Source organism: Polyodon spathula, chromosome 8 (genome assembly GCF_017654505.1).
Source record: "Polyodon spathula isolate WHYD16114869_AA chromosome 8, ASM1765450v1, whole genome shotgun sequence".
NCBI lineage: Eukaryota > Metazoa > Chordata > Actinopteri > Acipenseriformes > Polyodontidae > Polyodon > Polyodon spathula.
The window spans coordinates 15,991,565-16,007,834 of NC_054541.1; the positions used below are offsets into that span (position 1 = coordinate 15,991,565).

Here is a 16,270-nt window from a genome sequence, read left to right on the forward strand (position 1 = left end):
CTAATTTACAATTACCACCAGGTGCAAGGGATTACTAAACAATAAAACAATTACCCAATTAAACCCCATAACACCCAAATGTGCATTCTCACAAGGTTTTTAGCAGGGAAGGATTTTAACCCCCTCCCTGCTATCTCACATATATATATATATATATATATATATATATATATATATATACACACACACACACACATACATATATATATTTAATAATATATATATATATATATATATATATATATATATATATATAAATTGATTTCCATTACATGAGAGTAGATGTTAAAACTTCATACTGATTTGAACTCGACTCTTGCCAAGGTAAGCACCAACTAAGACGTATCTTTACAGTAAACTAATGAGATCCATCTGCATCTCCATCCATTTGCGTTTCTTTCCATCTGATGATGTAGATATCCTTCAATACCAGGCAGAAGGGAGTGTGTGTATATATTATATACAATACCAGTCAAAAGTTTTATTACACTTGCTGGAAACTTGGTTTTTTTTCATAATTGACAATGTTTTACGTCGTATACGTTTCTGTAAATACTTGAAAATGAAAACACATGTTACAATATACAAAACAAAACATAAGGAGTATCAAAGCAATGTTCAAGAAAATTGAAAATTGTCTCTAAATCTTGGACTCCTCAAAATAGCCACCCTTTGCCTTAATAACAGCCTCACAAACACGAAGCATTCGGTTAACAAGTTTCAGCGGGAAATCACCCGATATGTCTCCCCAGCTCTTCTGTAGCAATTCCCAGAGATGTAGGACACTTGTGGGTAGTTTTGCTTTGACTCTTCTGTCCAGTTCGTCCCATACAAGTTCTATGGAATTGAGGTCTGGAGACTGGGCAGGCCAGGTCATTAGATTGAACTTTGAGGAGTGTTTCGGGTCATTATCTTGCTGAAGAATGGAGGACTGCCCAACTAGCCGTAATCCTGATGGAATGGCATGCCTCTGAAGTATGCTATGATAGCCATTCTGCTTAAGGTTACCATGGACTTGGTAAAGATCACCAACTCTGTCACCAGCAAAGCAACCCCAGACCATGACACTGCATCCTCCATGCTTGACAGTGGGAACCACACATGCAGAACTCATGCGCTCACCCTCTCTGCATCTTACAAATACTTGGCGGTTGGACCCAAATATTTCAAATTTTGACTCATCGGTCCATACGACCAACTTCCACTCCTCAAAACGTCCAGTTTCTGTGTTTTTTGGCCCAGGCAAATCTCTTCCTTTTATTCTGCACTCTTAACAATGGTTTCTTTGCAGCAATTCTTCCAGTTAGGACAGCTTCATGCAATCTCCTCTGAACAGTTGATGTTGAAACATCTGTACTTCTAGTAGCATTTAGCTGAGCTTGTATTTCAGGAGCAGTTAATCACCAGTTTCGCAGACTTGTGACTCGAATGAACTTGTTCTCTGATTCTGAGGTCACCCTTGGCCTGCCTGACCTAGTTCGGTCCTCATGAGTGCCAGTTTCTTCAAATCGTTTGATGGTCTTGGCTTACGCATTTCGACATATTGTGCTCTGATGAAGACAAATGTTGAAACATAGGCTTTATTTCGTTTTTATTATAACCGTGTTCTTAGCAGAACGAGATGTGATAAATATTAAAATATTATTTTGTTTATAGATGGAGCTCAGATTCAAACAATTGGTTAAATTAGATAAGCGTTTCTCTAGACATACCTCAAAAATTAAGATGTCTGGACATGGATAACAAGACTCCCAAACTCATTTGCTAGGAGTCAGACTCAAACCCAGGCTCCCGGAGGTGAAAGGCTTGTGAATTAGCTTGCAACTCCAGCACATACTGACCTTTGCAATTAAATACATTTCCCAAAAATAAATGGCACATTTAACCTTTGCTTAGTCCCTAGGGAAGACCAGCCAGGGTATGAAGCTCCTTTCTCTCATCTGTTTTGACACGTGCTACAGATTCATTTTGTATTACAGATTATATATATATATATATAAAAACTCCATGTTCGGCACTGATTCCAGTTACATTGCATGGCACCGGATAGGCGGGTAACACTGCTTCTCTGTAAGTGGCGGTAAGCCACAAGTTTATGACAGATAAGTCACTGTAATTTATTCCATTTATGTTTTTAAACATCATGCTAAAATGATTAGTTCACAGGAGGTTAAAGACAAACTTCCTAAATATTTCGTTGGACTTTCTGAAATGAACAGACTTCTAAATACAACAGACAATGGAATACACATAAACAACAAGTGTATTTGTACAGAATATGGCCTTTTGTCCGCTGGGCTTAGCGTACCAATCGAAGACCCCCGCATCAGCCTAGGGGCTGTTGTAGAGGCAGGGAAGGGGGAGGTGGACGGATGGTGATGCAAACTGCAATAGTATGATTGTACTCCCAGTGGGAAGTGGGGTAGCACCGAGAAAGTGACGTAGAGCTCTCCTCCTTCCAAACGAGGTGTAACAGACATCATTTAAAGCAATTATCCCTAACAAAATCACCTTAAGTACAAAACTATGATCGAGGGTGCAGGTGTATGGCTCTGGACAAAAGTTTTGCATCACCTTATAGGATTAACTATTCTGCTTCATAAAGTTGAATGATGCCTGCTGAATAATGTTACATTCACATATTGAGTTAAATGCTGGTTTGCAGTTTTCCATATACTTACGAAATCTAACCTGAAATACCGCTGTTGCAATGTATGCACTGGTGTAAAATGTGAACAAAAGATTACTTTAATTGAAACTAAATGATTTTAGGGTTTTTAAATTAATAATAATTATTATTTTTAACTTGGTCTACTTAGTAGCCTAGACAATTAACACACAACAGATCATGGTCCTATACAGATGGCACACATGTGCAGTCTATTTTTCCCCCCAACATGCTGGGAAAACCAGGAATGTCATAGAAATTTGTTTTCAAGGCTTATAAGTACACACTGACTTTAGTGAAAATTAGGTACTTGTGTGATCGTCTCAAATACACTGAGCACAACTGGCAACACACAAGAAAAAGCAGACTGGGAAATGCCAGCAACAATTGTGACTGTTTAAAACATGCTTTCAAAAGTTCTTATCAAATTGATTCAATTGTAAGTATCACAATTGCCCACAGCTTTAGTACAGCTCATTACAATATTTTTGATCCCTCACTTGCACTGTCTCCACCCTGTTTCTGTGAATTTCTGCAGGAACACCCAGAATTACATATTCATTTAAGCTAAAGCGCAAATAAGAACTGCGGCTGCAAAGCATTGTTAAAATGTTAAAATGATGCTAACAGCGTGCGCTGGTTTAATACATTTTCACGCTATACTCTGGTTTGCAACGACTGTGACAGACGCAACACTTTAGTAGATCTACCCCACAGCTGTCTTTTTCTGTGCACCTGGAGTAGAATTCCAGCTCTGTATTAGAAGTTCATAGAGGGTCTGCAGATCAAAAACTTCCCTGGGAGCATCACCAAAACCTGATGTTTAAAAGGTTAGATTTTCCGCTGACAGCTTCTCTCAAGTTTAAATCAGAAAGCCACACACTCCTCCCTTTCATGGACGTTATTTTCACATTGGAAACTCGTTAGAACTGGAGTAGGCACACTCCGGACCAGGTCTTTGCTCCAATCATTATACACAGTAAATCTGCTAATCCTGTAGTGGAATGGTACTAGTTTAGATCATTACAAAGACCCCAACAACCATTTATGTGCCATTTGTTTGTAGAACTGTGCAGTGCAGGCTGTGCAATACTCACAGGAATTGTCTGTAGAACTGTAGACTGCAGGCTGTGAAATAAGAGGAAGGGTTTGCTGCAAAAGCCCTGCCTGGTCACTTTATTAGGCCCTGACTATTTTGTGTCATCGCTCTGGTGTAGGGCATGTGCTTCCAGACGAATCCAGCTGGGATCGGCTACTGTCTGACATTTCCAGTTCAAAAAAGATCCGGAACCCAGTCCTGGGTTTTGAACTAACGTCAAATTAGGTACATTATTTAAAATTGTGGCCATGTAATATGTACTTCCCCATGAAAATTCAATTTTCTTATAGAATAGTAGAAATAGCCATATTTTTTATCACTTGAAAATAAACAGCACATGTTTGCCATATTGACGCACTACCTGTTACACTGCATTTAGAACCTGGCAGCCGGTTTAGTTTGAATGCACACTTTAAAATGTCTTCAACCAAAAACAGCTGCATCGAAGATGGGAAATATTTCTGCTGAAGATCACTCTGTCCAGTACAAGAAGGGGACATTTCACGTGTCTGTTGTTGTTTTTACTTTTATTATATGTTTTTATTTAGCTTGACAATTCACTGATGTTGCAAATAGAACGTATTTAAAAAGGTGAACATAAAAACATTCAGATGAGCATTTAAAATATTTAGGGACATTTGTTGTATAATAAAGCTAGAGAAAATAATCAATATTGAATGTGACAACGCTTAGATAAATATGTTTATTCGTGAAATATCTTGAAAAACATACCGTGAAATAAGCCATTGTCTATTGTAAAACAATACAGTCCTAATAATCAACCAATCACCACTGAACTGTACATCGTATTCTGTGTGTATTGTAGGGTCATTCCGTGCATAGAAAATGCAACACATTTCTAAAATACGACATGTCTGTTTAATTGTACTTCCTGAATACAATCTTTGTCTTTGTGATTTATAATAAGGTTTTACTTTGTGTTTTATTCTAAGAGATGTCTGTTCACAATGCTTCGCATTGCATGCCTCTCGCTCAAACTGCAGGAGATGACATCTGTTGTACAATAACCCCATGCACAATGTATTACCTTTCAGGTATATGATCTGGAGCCAGGAGTGTGTATATTCAGCCTCCTGCTCCTAACAGTAAACCAGCACACTCAGGGGCGACTTATCCATCCTGTGATTGGTGGATTGTTCAAACTCCTGGCAACCTGTTCATTTCAATAAAAATAGGGGGTGAGGTGGGGGGGGGGGGGGGGGGTTCTGAAACCTAAGACTGGGTGCAGGGCTACTGTGAGTTTCTAACCCTGAAGTAGTGTTCCTATGAAAAGCCTACCTTTTTGTCCTCTGCGTTGTCCTCACTGACGTAGGAGAGCTTTCTCCGCACATAGAAGAGCATGTCATCCTGTCGGGGGGCCCATCTCTCCATGAAATAGGTGGAGAACATCCAGGTCCAGAACACTATCCGGTCGTCCTTAAAACTCCCTAGAAAACAACAGCAGCAACACTTATTAGACTCACTCGCTTACTAGCGGTTTCAACAGGTGAACAGGGCTGATTGGCTTGACGACAGTAATGGAGGTTGCCAGTTCTTCAGTCCTCCTGATTGTTAAGTGGGTTCCAATCAGGGGTTCATTTGAAAATGAAAAGGTGCTGGATCTTATAATTAAGGAATGGGGTATAGCATTTTTGACCTAATGTAATAACCTTAGCCCCTTTCACACTACCCGGGTTGGAACCTACCCGGGTCAGGCCCTGGTCACCTGTGGTCGGCTATGCAATTTCACACTTCCTTTGATAAAGCAGGGTTGACCTGGGTGACAGGTGCAAGTAAACAATACGCGAATCAATGCTCCAGAAGCAGCTTGTTACAGTCCATCTAAGCTTCTCTGGATTGACAACCAAATGCTGATTAGAGCAAATGTTTCTTCATCCCTGCTGCAATCTGGCTCATAGTGCGTCTCAAGCAACAAAAATATGGCTAAACAGAATAAACAAAAATATTCCTTGAAGAAGTGAAACCTACATGCAGGTATGGCTTGTTATTTCATTGGCCATCATGCATTTTGTCTCACTGAACCCAGGTCAAAGCGTGTTGACCCGGGTACGACCCAGGTACGTGGTTTCACAATGTGTGGGAGTGCGACCCGGGTAGAAGTGCCAGTGTGAATGGGGTTCTTGATTTCCAGTAGCTTCCATGTATACTTTAAATTCTCCCCAGCTTGTGGACCTGGCTTTCGTGCTTGATTGTTTGAACAATGCCAGTAGCGGGCCGACTAATCTGAGGAACAGGAGAGATGAAACTGTTGTTATTTCGAGCGCTAGTGTTTTGACATTTTGACATTTTGGGTGTAAAAAACTAGTAATTTTCTTACCCGTCACATTCTAAAATATTTAATTACAGTACACTTTTGCCATTCGATTCATGGAAAAGGAAAGTGTTTGTTTGTTTACATGTTATGTATTTAGAATAATCTGGGCAAAAAATAACCCCCGACCTCGATACAATCCCTTCAAAGTGTACATTAAGACACACACAGAGGCTGGGCCTGCTTGTCTGTTTTCTATTCCAGTTCCATGGCAATAGCCCTTTTGTTCTTGGAATGACCTCCATTTGTAATGAACTGATTACCTTAGAACAACCACAAGTGCCTCTGTCTAATACGAGTGCTTGTCCTGGCTGCCCTAATGCAGGACGAGCATGCCAGCTGCTCACACATTCCCTGCCACATATTATGAAATGAGAGCTGTCAGCAGAGGAGTCACCATGACCGTCATCAACCCGCTGCGAAGCTCTCAATAACATGGGAATGTTTCAACACAACTGCACAAGCCATTTTCTAGATATGGAAAAGGACAGGCATTGTGACACACATACAAACTGACCTCACAAGGACGGGCTGGTTTATAAGGATTAGGGACCTCACACCAATAAGCAGGACCAAAGTTATGGACAGTCTTAGAAATGAGTCGGAGGGATTTTAAAATTCAAACTGATGCTTCACTGGAAGCCAACGCACTGACCTTAAAACTAGGGGAGTATGACGACACAGTGTGGACAAGGATAAGCTTGATAACTGGTCTCAAGTAAATCACCACAAGAAGCCCTCAGTTACAGTGCAGTTTCTTTCTATTTGATCTTATAAATCACAAAGCCACTCTCGGTTTATGAAAATGGTTTCATAACGTTCCAGTATATCTGACGAAAGCAATAACTCATGACAAGTGTTATGTTATTTGTGGGACACCTATGTCCCTTGTACCTTAAAGGGTTAATTAAAACCAGATTTATAATACTAGACCACATGTATTCAACATTTTCTATAGAAAATATGAAATTGCAATGCATAGTTACTAATGTAAAAACACAAAAGCACCAGAGTTTCATATGAATCTTCTATACAAGAACAGTGCGTGAATGAAAACCAATACCGTGCTTCACAATTTTAGGACAGGCTCTACTAAAAAGCCCAGTTGATCACAGTCCCTTGGAAACACATGCACGGCTCTTTTTCATTTTCAGAGTAATGGATAGTCTTTATGCATGATAGGTCACACTTGCTGAACAACAAGCAATTTAACTGGAAGCATAAATTAAACTGAGGAAATTGGGAAAGGTTCCAGTTGCTTTGCCAAAATGTTGGACGGCAGCTTGATGGTTTATCTTGTCTGAAATACTGTTGCTGCCTACACTGCCAAAAAAGGGCAATTGACAAGAGAATTGTTCACCCTGTACATACAGTATCCCCCACTAAAGTATTATGGTAACATACATATCATGTAGGATGGTATACTATTATTGATAATAACTTGCTTGGCAATACATGAATAAACCAGTGTATGCAGTGTATGTCCTCATGACTGCATAATAAGCATGAGTAAAAGGTTACAAATAAAACAAGGTCAAGAGTTTATCAGATTGCAATCCCGAAACATCAACAGGAGGCTAGGACTGTGTGATAACAGTTTGGGGAAGATCAAGGCAGTTATCGTGTTCCATTTAGAGTGTGAAGGTTGAACAGACAGAAAGACGTTCAGACATGATCAGTGCATAAGCGTCTGTGGCACAAGTATAATGAGTTCTGGTTGTAAATCTCCCTCCCAACTTGTGAGAGCGCAAAGTAGCGAAAGGGGAAGTCTTTGGACGGGCTGGCCTGATAGTTTATTTCCAGGGTCCGGAAGTCGGTCAGCCTGGAAGAAGGCGAGACTCCGTTGCAGGAACGTATTGACCCGGAAGGTAAACGAGGTAGCAGCTGCAGGCAATAGAGACAGCTGCACTCGTTTACCAAGGTCATGTGTGATAGCATAAAAGGGATGGAGAATCGTAAAACTTTTCCTTTGCTTGAGTTTTTGTTATAAACTGGAAGGACCGTGTGAGATGCAGAGAAAAGCGTGCTAGAAATATTCGTGAGTGTTTTGTTTGTTTGTTCGTGTCTGTTTAAGTAACTGTCTGTGTTTGTATACCACTAGACGGCTAAACACGAATCCGGAGCTGTCGCCACGGGAAAGCACAAAACAGGATCAACACTGCACTACAGTCACAGAAAATAACCTGTTATCACCCAGTACGAGCACTATTGCACGCAACCCAGGACTGAAGAGCATGTTTAGTATTATTGTGGGACGGATAAAGTGTTTATTGTTATGGGCTGCAACCCGTTGTTATTATTAGCTCCATGCATTTCACACTGTTGTGTATTCCCGGGGTTTATTCTTTTGGTCACAAGACCCGGATTAAAAATAAAACCTTTTCCAAACCGGATTACAATTGTCTGTGATTATTCTTGCACTGCATCACCTCTGCGTCTGTTCACAATCAGCAGCCACGTTGCCACAGGGTCCAATATTTATTGTGTCTTCTTGGTGAGATCTATAGCATTATACATTTTCAGAGTCTTGCAACATTGTTAAAATAATTAGTAGGAGCTGAGTTGTTTAGATGCAACAGAGAGTGCAAGAATCAAAATAAGATTGTTTTTGTGTAAATATCACCTGTCAATGCATTCTGTTCCTTCTTCATTTTAACTATTTTAATACTGTTATATATATATATATATATATATATATATATATGAAAGATTTTGTAGCCCCTTAAAAACAGACCCAGACACAAAATTTGAAGTGTTTTAAGCGTTTTCGTGTGATTTTATTAATTACAGTGACAGCCTCTCTTTTCACACAGACTGGAGACTGCATAGAACAAACTTTTTGTCCTGTTTAAATACCAGCCTGTTAATTGCAGGCAGGTGGCTTTCATTCATAATTTGAGCCAGATGAACCTCATCTTGGCTCCCTCCTGTGGCATTCTGAGGGATGTAGTCGGAGTCGGGGAGACCAGATGTAAAACTATGATGTATATATATTTTAGAAATAAGATGTATAATTCTATATATATTATATTAGATATATAATATATATATATATATATATTATATATATATATATATATATATAGAATTATATATATATATTTGTTTTCCGTCAAATTAGGGTTTAATATTCCATGCGATATCTATAGTATGCATCCCCCTGTGGCAAAGTGGCTAGTGGAGGGGAACAGGTGTAGTGGTGATGCGATGCAGGAGTGACAGGCAGACAACAGTTTCCAGTGGAAAAGGTGCTTTTATTTATAATCCACGTCTGATGACCGTTAAATAATAAATCCCCGGCTATACACAACAATGTGTAAAGCGCAGGGATAGCAATAATAGAGCACAGTCCCGTACAAAACGATCACAAGGTCACCAGTCCTGGGTGAGTGCAGACGTGCTTGTGGTGGGTGAAGACACTGTATTTCGTGACGGTTCCGTGCAGTGGTGATCCGGATTGTGCTGACCCTGGTCGACAGCTCCGGACCGGTGAGTTAACTGTCTGGTGGTGCAAAACGCAGACAATTACAAAACAAACACAACAAAACACAACACGTAATTCTCTGCAACAACGAGAGCTCCTCTCTCGCTCCTTCTCTCTCCGAACGTTTACCCAAACGAAGAAAAAGATCAGCGTTACCCTGGCCCCTATATGTATGACATCCTGCATGACATCAAGGTAAACTGTTGCAGCTGCCTTATTACTTGCAGCTGCCTCTCGTTTACCTTTCAAATCAATACGGTCTTACAACAGAGTCTCGCTTCTTTCCAGGCTGACCCACTTCCCTGACCCGGAAACGAACTGTCAGGCCAGCCCTTCCAGATACTTCTCCTCTCGTTCTTTAGCGCCCTCACAGGTCGGGAGGAAGATTCATCACCAGAACTCATCTTTCCGTCACAGGCCCCCACCTTCACCCCCAAATAAAAATGTGTTTCTATCAAAAGCTTTTCGTAATCATACAGGAGTAGTCCCTTGCTAAAACAAATGTTTGTCTTGCATTAGGAGGTGTCGGGTTTAAAATAAATAAATAAATAAAAATCTGTACAGTATGTCTACACAGTATACAGTACAGTAGTAGGCTACCTCTATGGTAACACAAAATAAATCATGCTGCTGCATTGCACACATTGGTGTACAATACGAATAAAAAACTATTTTATAATGAGACTAAATTATTTCAGCGGTTTATTATTATTTATTATTATTATTATTATTATTATTATTATTATTATTATTATTATTATTATTATTATTATTCATCATCAACAACTTGGCAGCCTAGACAATTAACATAGTGCCACACTGACAAGTTATGATACTTACAGGAGGACAATCAATTCTCATTAATATGCAGCAGCCTATATGCCAAATGTATACTGTCTGTTTGGATTTAAGGTAGTCAGTGGTGCAGTGCTAAGCTGTGCTCAGTTACAATCCACCTGCACATTAATAGAACAGGTGTGTTTCCTATTCCTATACAGATGCTCAGAATGAGCTGGATGAGCTCAGAATTAGCAGTATTTCGCTGTTCGCCTCAAAAATGCACTGAGCACAACTGCCAATGCATGAGAAAAGGTGGACTGGGAATATGCTGCCGCAAAGCATTCCCTAAAAAAAGTCGCAAACAGTATTGCGCCTCTTCAGTACATTTCACCCAAGACTTCCAACTTGTTTGCGACAGGCGAGTAAACCTATCCAATGAATTCCATGTCTAAAGTAATACAATAACATATCAATTTAATTTATATAGCCACCTTCATGTACAAGCAGCCCAGGGTACTTTACAGACATACACTTGAATTAAACTAACAGAGCTCTTAACTGCTGGCTATTAAAAGGACAAATACAAAAAATGGTTTTAAGATTTGATTTAAAAATATTGATTGACTCCATTACTAAGAGGCAGTTAGTGGTGGATCTCGGAGGTCGGGCTGCTTTTGCAAGGGATCCATAACTCAAACAGACAGGGCCAGAACCATAGATAGCTTTCTAACTGAGGAGGAACGTTTTAAAATCAATACAATGCTTCAGTGGTACCCAATATAGAGACCTTTACACTCCAGAAATATGTGTCCAAGGATAAGCTTAATGCATTCAGTAAATCTTATGAAAAAAATGTAATAAGGCTGCTTTAAAGAATAAAGAAAAAAATAATAAAAAGAAGAAAAAAAATAACAGAAATACAAAAGGAAAACCGATTTATACATCTAACAACGAATACATGAACGCAATCAATCTCCATTAACCATCCTCCCCAGCCTCTCTCCCCATCTGTACAAAGATTTACTTTGACATGATACCGTTAGCTCTATTTGTATTGCCACGGTAGGGGGGTGTACCTCACTGACTTACAGTATTTGTTTTGTAACAACACTTATTTCTTCCTGCACCCTAACCGGGCTGTATTATTCAACAGGCAGGCCTGTCACTTTGTGTCAGACTATCCACAGTAGACAGCCAGGAGCTGCGGCTGTCATTGACTGAGACAGGCAGGGTTCTAATGCACAGTCATCATAATGTGTCTGGCAGCACTACAAACCCCCTACAGAGAAGACAGGCTGCTCCGGTGATTGGACACAGACACACGGAAGCATGGTCAAGGACAGGCCAAGGTAACTGTACAGAAATCAGCATTTGTATTGCAAATTCAACTCAATACAGGGATGAAAATAAGGCTCCCATTGCATAGTGGTTTGACTTAATCCTGGTTTTGGTATGAGTTTAATAATACACCCCTCACCTTGTTATCAATACACAAATCAAGTTCCTAGTAAAATCTGGAAATGATGAAACTGCTATGCAACAGGAGTCGTATTTCCATCCGTGCAGTAGATCCAAGACAGATATGCCGGTGACTTACAACCCCAGCATCCGCTGTCAATACAAAATTAAACCCATTAGTAAGGACATGGGACTCCCTACTGTCTATCCCCCAGGGGCTGATACTCCATATTTTTTGAGCTAAACTGGACTTAACCTTCCAGTGAAATATACTGCAATATTAACAGAAAACACACTGTTTTAAGTTTCTATGATATTTGCAATCAATCTGAGTGGCTCTTTTTGCAATACTTTTCATGTTTTGTATATGAATTCTGGAGCTGCTCTTCAGTTCAGTTGTCTGCCATAGACATGTGTTTTCTTAGCTAGACCAGCTGCAGTGTCTTTCCTGTATATTATTAAGTGCCAACCCCACCATAGTGCACCGCAAAACAAACTGGAACTGGATGACCTAGCCTGTATTGCATAGATTTATGGCACTAGAACTGAAGTGCAGCTACTGAACTTGGGTGAACAAACCTTAGCACAGGCTTGTCTAATTAAAAGTATACTCATAGCATAGCCCTTATAAACTCAGTACGCTTCGGAAAGTAATGCATTGGTCTTGATCGGGACTCAAGTGTTTCATTGAAACATCATGAAACTGGCTGCTGTGGATATGGTACAAAGTGACAAAACATTCAACTTGTTTTCTAGCAGATGCATTAAAAGCTAGTAAGGTTGTGGTTCAGTCTCTTATAATTACAACATTCGTTCTGTTATTGTCACTATCAATGATTATCAATACAGTAGAATTAAGACTCCAATGACTCATGATTACGACTTAACCACATTATATTTATTTGACCCCAAAGCACAAATTTACATGTATTAAACTTCCATTACATTGAGTTATGTGAGGCGGTCACCAGCATCAAACAGCAGATTTAAGACAATGGTCAAGTTACCTGTTTCTACTGGGAGGCGTCTGTATATCACTCCTTCAGGAGGTGGGGTTGTCTATAACTACCATTCCATTTATACTGAAAACTTACCGTTTAAAATAAGATGGGGCCCCTTCACTATTCACAGCTCATTACGCTTATCACCCAGATATCACCTTATGATAGACCACAGGTTAACTATAGATCAGTGCATGTATATTTTCTTGCCAAACCTTCATATAAAACATGTGTCTGAACCATGTCTTTGAACACTTTCCACTTGATATTTTTACCTTCTTAACATAGTTCACTGAGCACATAATCCTCTCCCTCAAGTTGCTGGTCCGCTTGGTGTGCATGATCCTCCCATTTCTCGACATGCTGTTCATGAGTAGGTCGGCCAGGGATCGCCAGACAGTTGGATGTGAACCCCATTTAATCAGAAAAATGAGAAGCAATTTGACTTACTGCAGGAGTCATTCCAAAATCATTTTCAATTCTAATATAAACTAATGAATCAGAGGGACAGAGTTGCTACAGGTCTTTCTGATTCAGTAAGTCAGGCAGGGGAGGTGTTGGATAAAGAAAAAATAGTACATTCAATGACTAAAGAAATCCACTTCCATTCTTAAATTAATACAGAAAGGACCTTACAGAACACTTTTTAAATCCCATTGAGATACTGTTAAACTACTATATTACCTACCCACTTAGAGTGGAGTCTAACGTCACGTCCGCGCCTCCCCCAACAATGTTATTGATGATATATTACAGAGCTACATTACATTAACATCTTTAGTCTTTCCTGTGAGGGTGACCTAATTAATCCCGTCTAAGCAGCTTACAGACTGCCTTGATAATGAGTTTTTCTACATGGTTTGCAGTTATCAATCAGACCTCCCTGGCAAGCACAACCTGACAGTGAAAGAAACTTCAGCTCTAACAACAAGACCACACTGCCTTCCTTCCCAGTCCCTCACCTCTAACAACTAGGACACACTCCTTCCCTTCCAGTCAGTGTTTTTTTAGTATAACGATAATGAAAATGTCTACTAACAAACATAAATCATACCCGTTAATAGTAACTATAACTAAAAAATAATGTAAAACGATAACAAAATAATAACCAAAAAAAAAAAAAAAAAAAAACATTTTGTTATAGTTAGATGTCGTTATGTGTTGTTAAATGTCAAATTCCCCAAAAATACGAGTTTGACTGAAATACATTTATATAGGGTAAACATCTGTAAAAAATAATCATTTAGAAATCATCCCTAGTTTGTGTAATTTTTATACTTGCTGTCTGTCCCGTCTCTGTTGCACTCTGAATGGCTAGATGTCGCTGTCAGGTAACTCAGTGGTCCCTTAATAGACTACAGTAGTTTCACCGTCAGTCATTTCATCCTGTTTTGACAGATTTTGTTGACTGAAGCAGTGCTAGAATGCTCTCATTTGTTTAAATGACTGTCAATCATCAAGACCTGCACTTGTGCACTTTCATTTGCCAGCTACAGCGCCTGTCATTCAAAGCGCCTACCTAATTAGTGGGTTAAGGTGTAGGCAAGCTTTTGCTATAGGTATACGGTGACAGTTACTAGTTTAATATTAAAATGGGGCACAAGAGGAAAACAGTTAATGAATATTGTGCACAATATCCTGACCGACGGCTGAAGTCTCCGAGGCAGGATGAAGCGGGCCTGTCTGCCTTGCCTTCCAGTGAGTCCAGCTGTGCTGAAGCAGGAGAGGGAGAGCTCAGACTCCGAATAATAACTGCTAGTTTAACTATCTAATGTTTTGTTCTGTGCATATTATTTTTACCTGTAAATGTGTGCTATAAAAGCCTGTGTAATACACTTTTATATGCTGCGGTTCCTCCAGTTTATTTGAGACAGTTTTTAAAGACCTTTATCTACACGTATAGCTCCACTGTGATCAAATGTTACTTCAATTAGAATGCTGGTAACCATGGTTTTGTTAAATGTTGAACATGATAAAGGGGTTTCGCTAAATGAGCTAAATTTCTCAATGGCATAAAAAGTCTGTTTTTTTGGGGGGGTTTTTTGTGTGTTTTTTAAGAATAAAGGTCGATTTCACCCATTCTCTGCTTGAATGGAAAAATGAAGAGCGTAAAAAAACAGCAATTTCTTTAATCAAAATTAATCTAACAAAATCAGTGCTATATTACATGTATGGAATGAAAATGTATCTTGCAACAAAGCTTATCTGAATATGGAATGGTAAAGTAATCCTATAGAAAATGTACATTTTAATGAGTTTTTGTTTCAGTATGGTCCATATTCACAAAGCATTTTCAACCAAAATCAAAAATGGCCCTTTGGCCCTACAGTACGTTTTCTCCAGATCTCTTTAAAAACCTGAGTCAGGGACATTTCGTACTGTACAGAAAAGGCAAATGTTTTATTTTTATTGTTTATTCAGTTTTGATTCAGACAAGATGCTTATATGTGTAACGTTAGGTTATTACCATAAACCTGGTTCCCTGAAAGAGAATGACAACCATTACCAAATGGGAAGAGCCTCTCTGACCTTCAATCTCTGAGCAAATATATAAAAGCTGCCCTATCAGGGCCCTGCTGTGAGGGGGAAGTCCCTCCCACCTCCTGCTGAAGAGGGACATCCTCACAGTAGCACATCACCATTTTCTTTCAAAATCAGAGGTCAGCTGGGGACACGACATCGAAGGGTAATAGTTGTCATTCTCTTTTAGGGAACCCTTTCAATTCGAATGACAACCATTACCGAATGGGGAAAGCTGTACCAAAGCTGTTGTGGCTCCAGATTACTGACAGTCAGCCCATTGGCGATAGCAACAGAGCCCACATGATGCCTAAGGGCATGCCGCCTGCAAAACTCTAGAGCCCAGAGAGGGTCTTGCTCGGTTCGCAACATCAAGGCAGTAAAAACGCACAAATGTCTGACTACCTGTCCATGTAGCAGCATTGCATAACTCATCTAAGAAGGCGCCATGAAGGAAAGCCCACGAAGTTGCCTGGCCCCTGGTAGAATGGGCTGTAATGTCCCCCGGTAACGGGGAGTCCGTCTGTTCATACGGCAGGTATATCGCATCTGTCACCCAGTGCGCTAGATGTTGCTTCGATAGGGCCTGACCTCTAGAGCAGTTGGACTGTCTCCAGGACGCTGTCCTATCCAAATAACAGAGCAGAGCCCAAAACTGGACATAGCATGTGTTGTCTACGGTCCTCCTCTGACTCGTGTGGGGGAGGTCTGAAAGTCTGGTTGGTTAATATGGAACGGAGATTCCACCTTTGGCAAAAAGGATGGATTTGTTCTTAATGTTACTTTGACAAAGTGCCCGCCCCTGTGTATATTGTCTGTTATATGTTGCGTGTAGTGTGGTAAATGTTGGTGTATAGTCATTGGTACACGGGATATAAACGGGTCTGTGTAACACGAGTGCTTAAAATGTATATTTGTATTTAGGCAC

The 16,270-nt window shown here is 39.9% G+C and overlaps 1 protein-coding gene across 2 annotated transcripts in view; it reads right to left on the reverse strand.

Moving 5' to 3' along the window:
* Nucleotides 1-16,270, reverse strand: part of LOC121319516 (uncharacterized protein KIAA0930 homolog) — a 54,773-nt gene that overhangs the window by 24,762 nt on the left and 13,741 nt on the right. Inside the window, exons 2-3 of one of the 2 annotated variants that reach the window (XM_041257018.1) lie at nucleotides 5,757-6,011; nucleotides 5,067-5,215 (exon numbers count right to left, since the gene is read on the reverse strand). In XM_041257018.1, the coding sequence (XP_041112952.1) occupies nucleotides 5,067-5,177 (111 nt within the window). In that variant the 5' untranslated portion in view covers nucleotides 5,178-5,215; nucleotides 5,757-6,011. The remainder of the gene's footprint in view (nucleotides 1-5,066; nucleotides 5,216-5,756; nucleotides 6,012-16,270) is intronic. The other variant, XM_041257017.1, reaches the window with a different exon arrangement.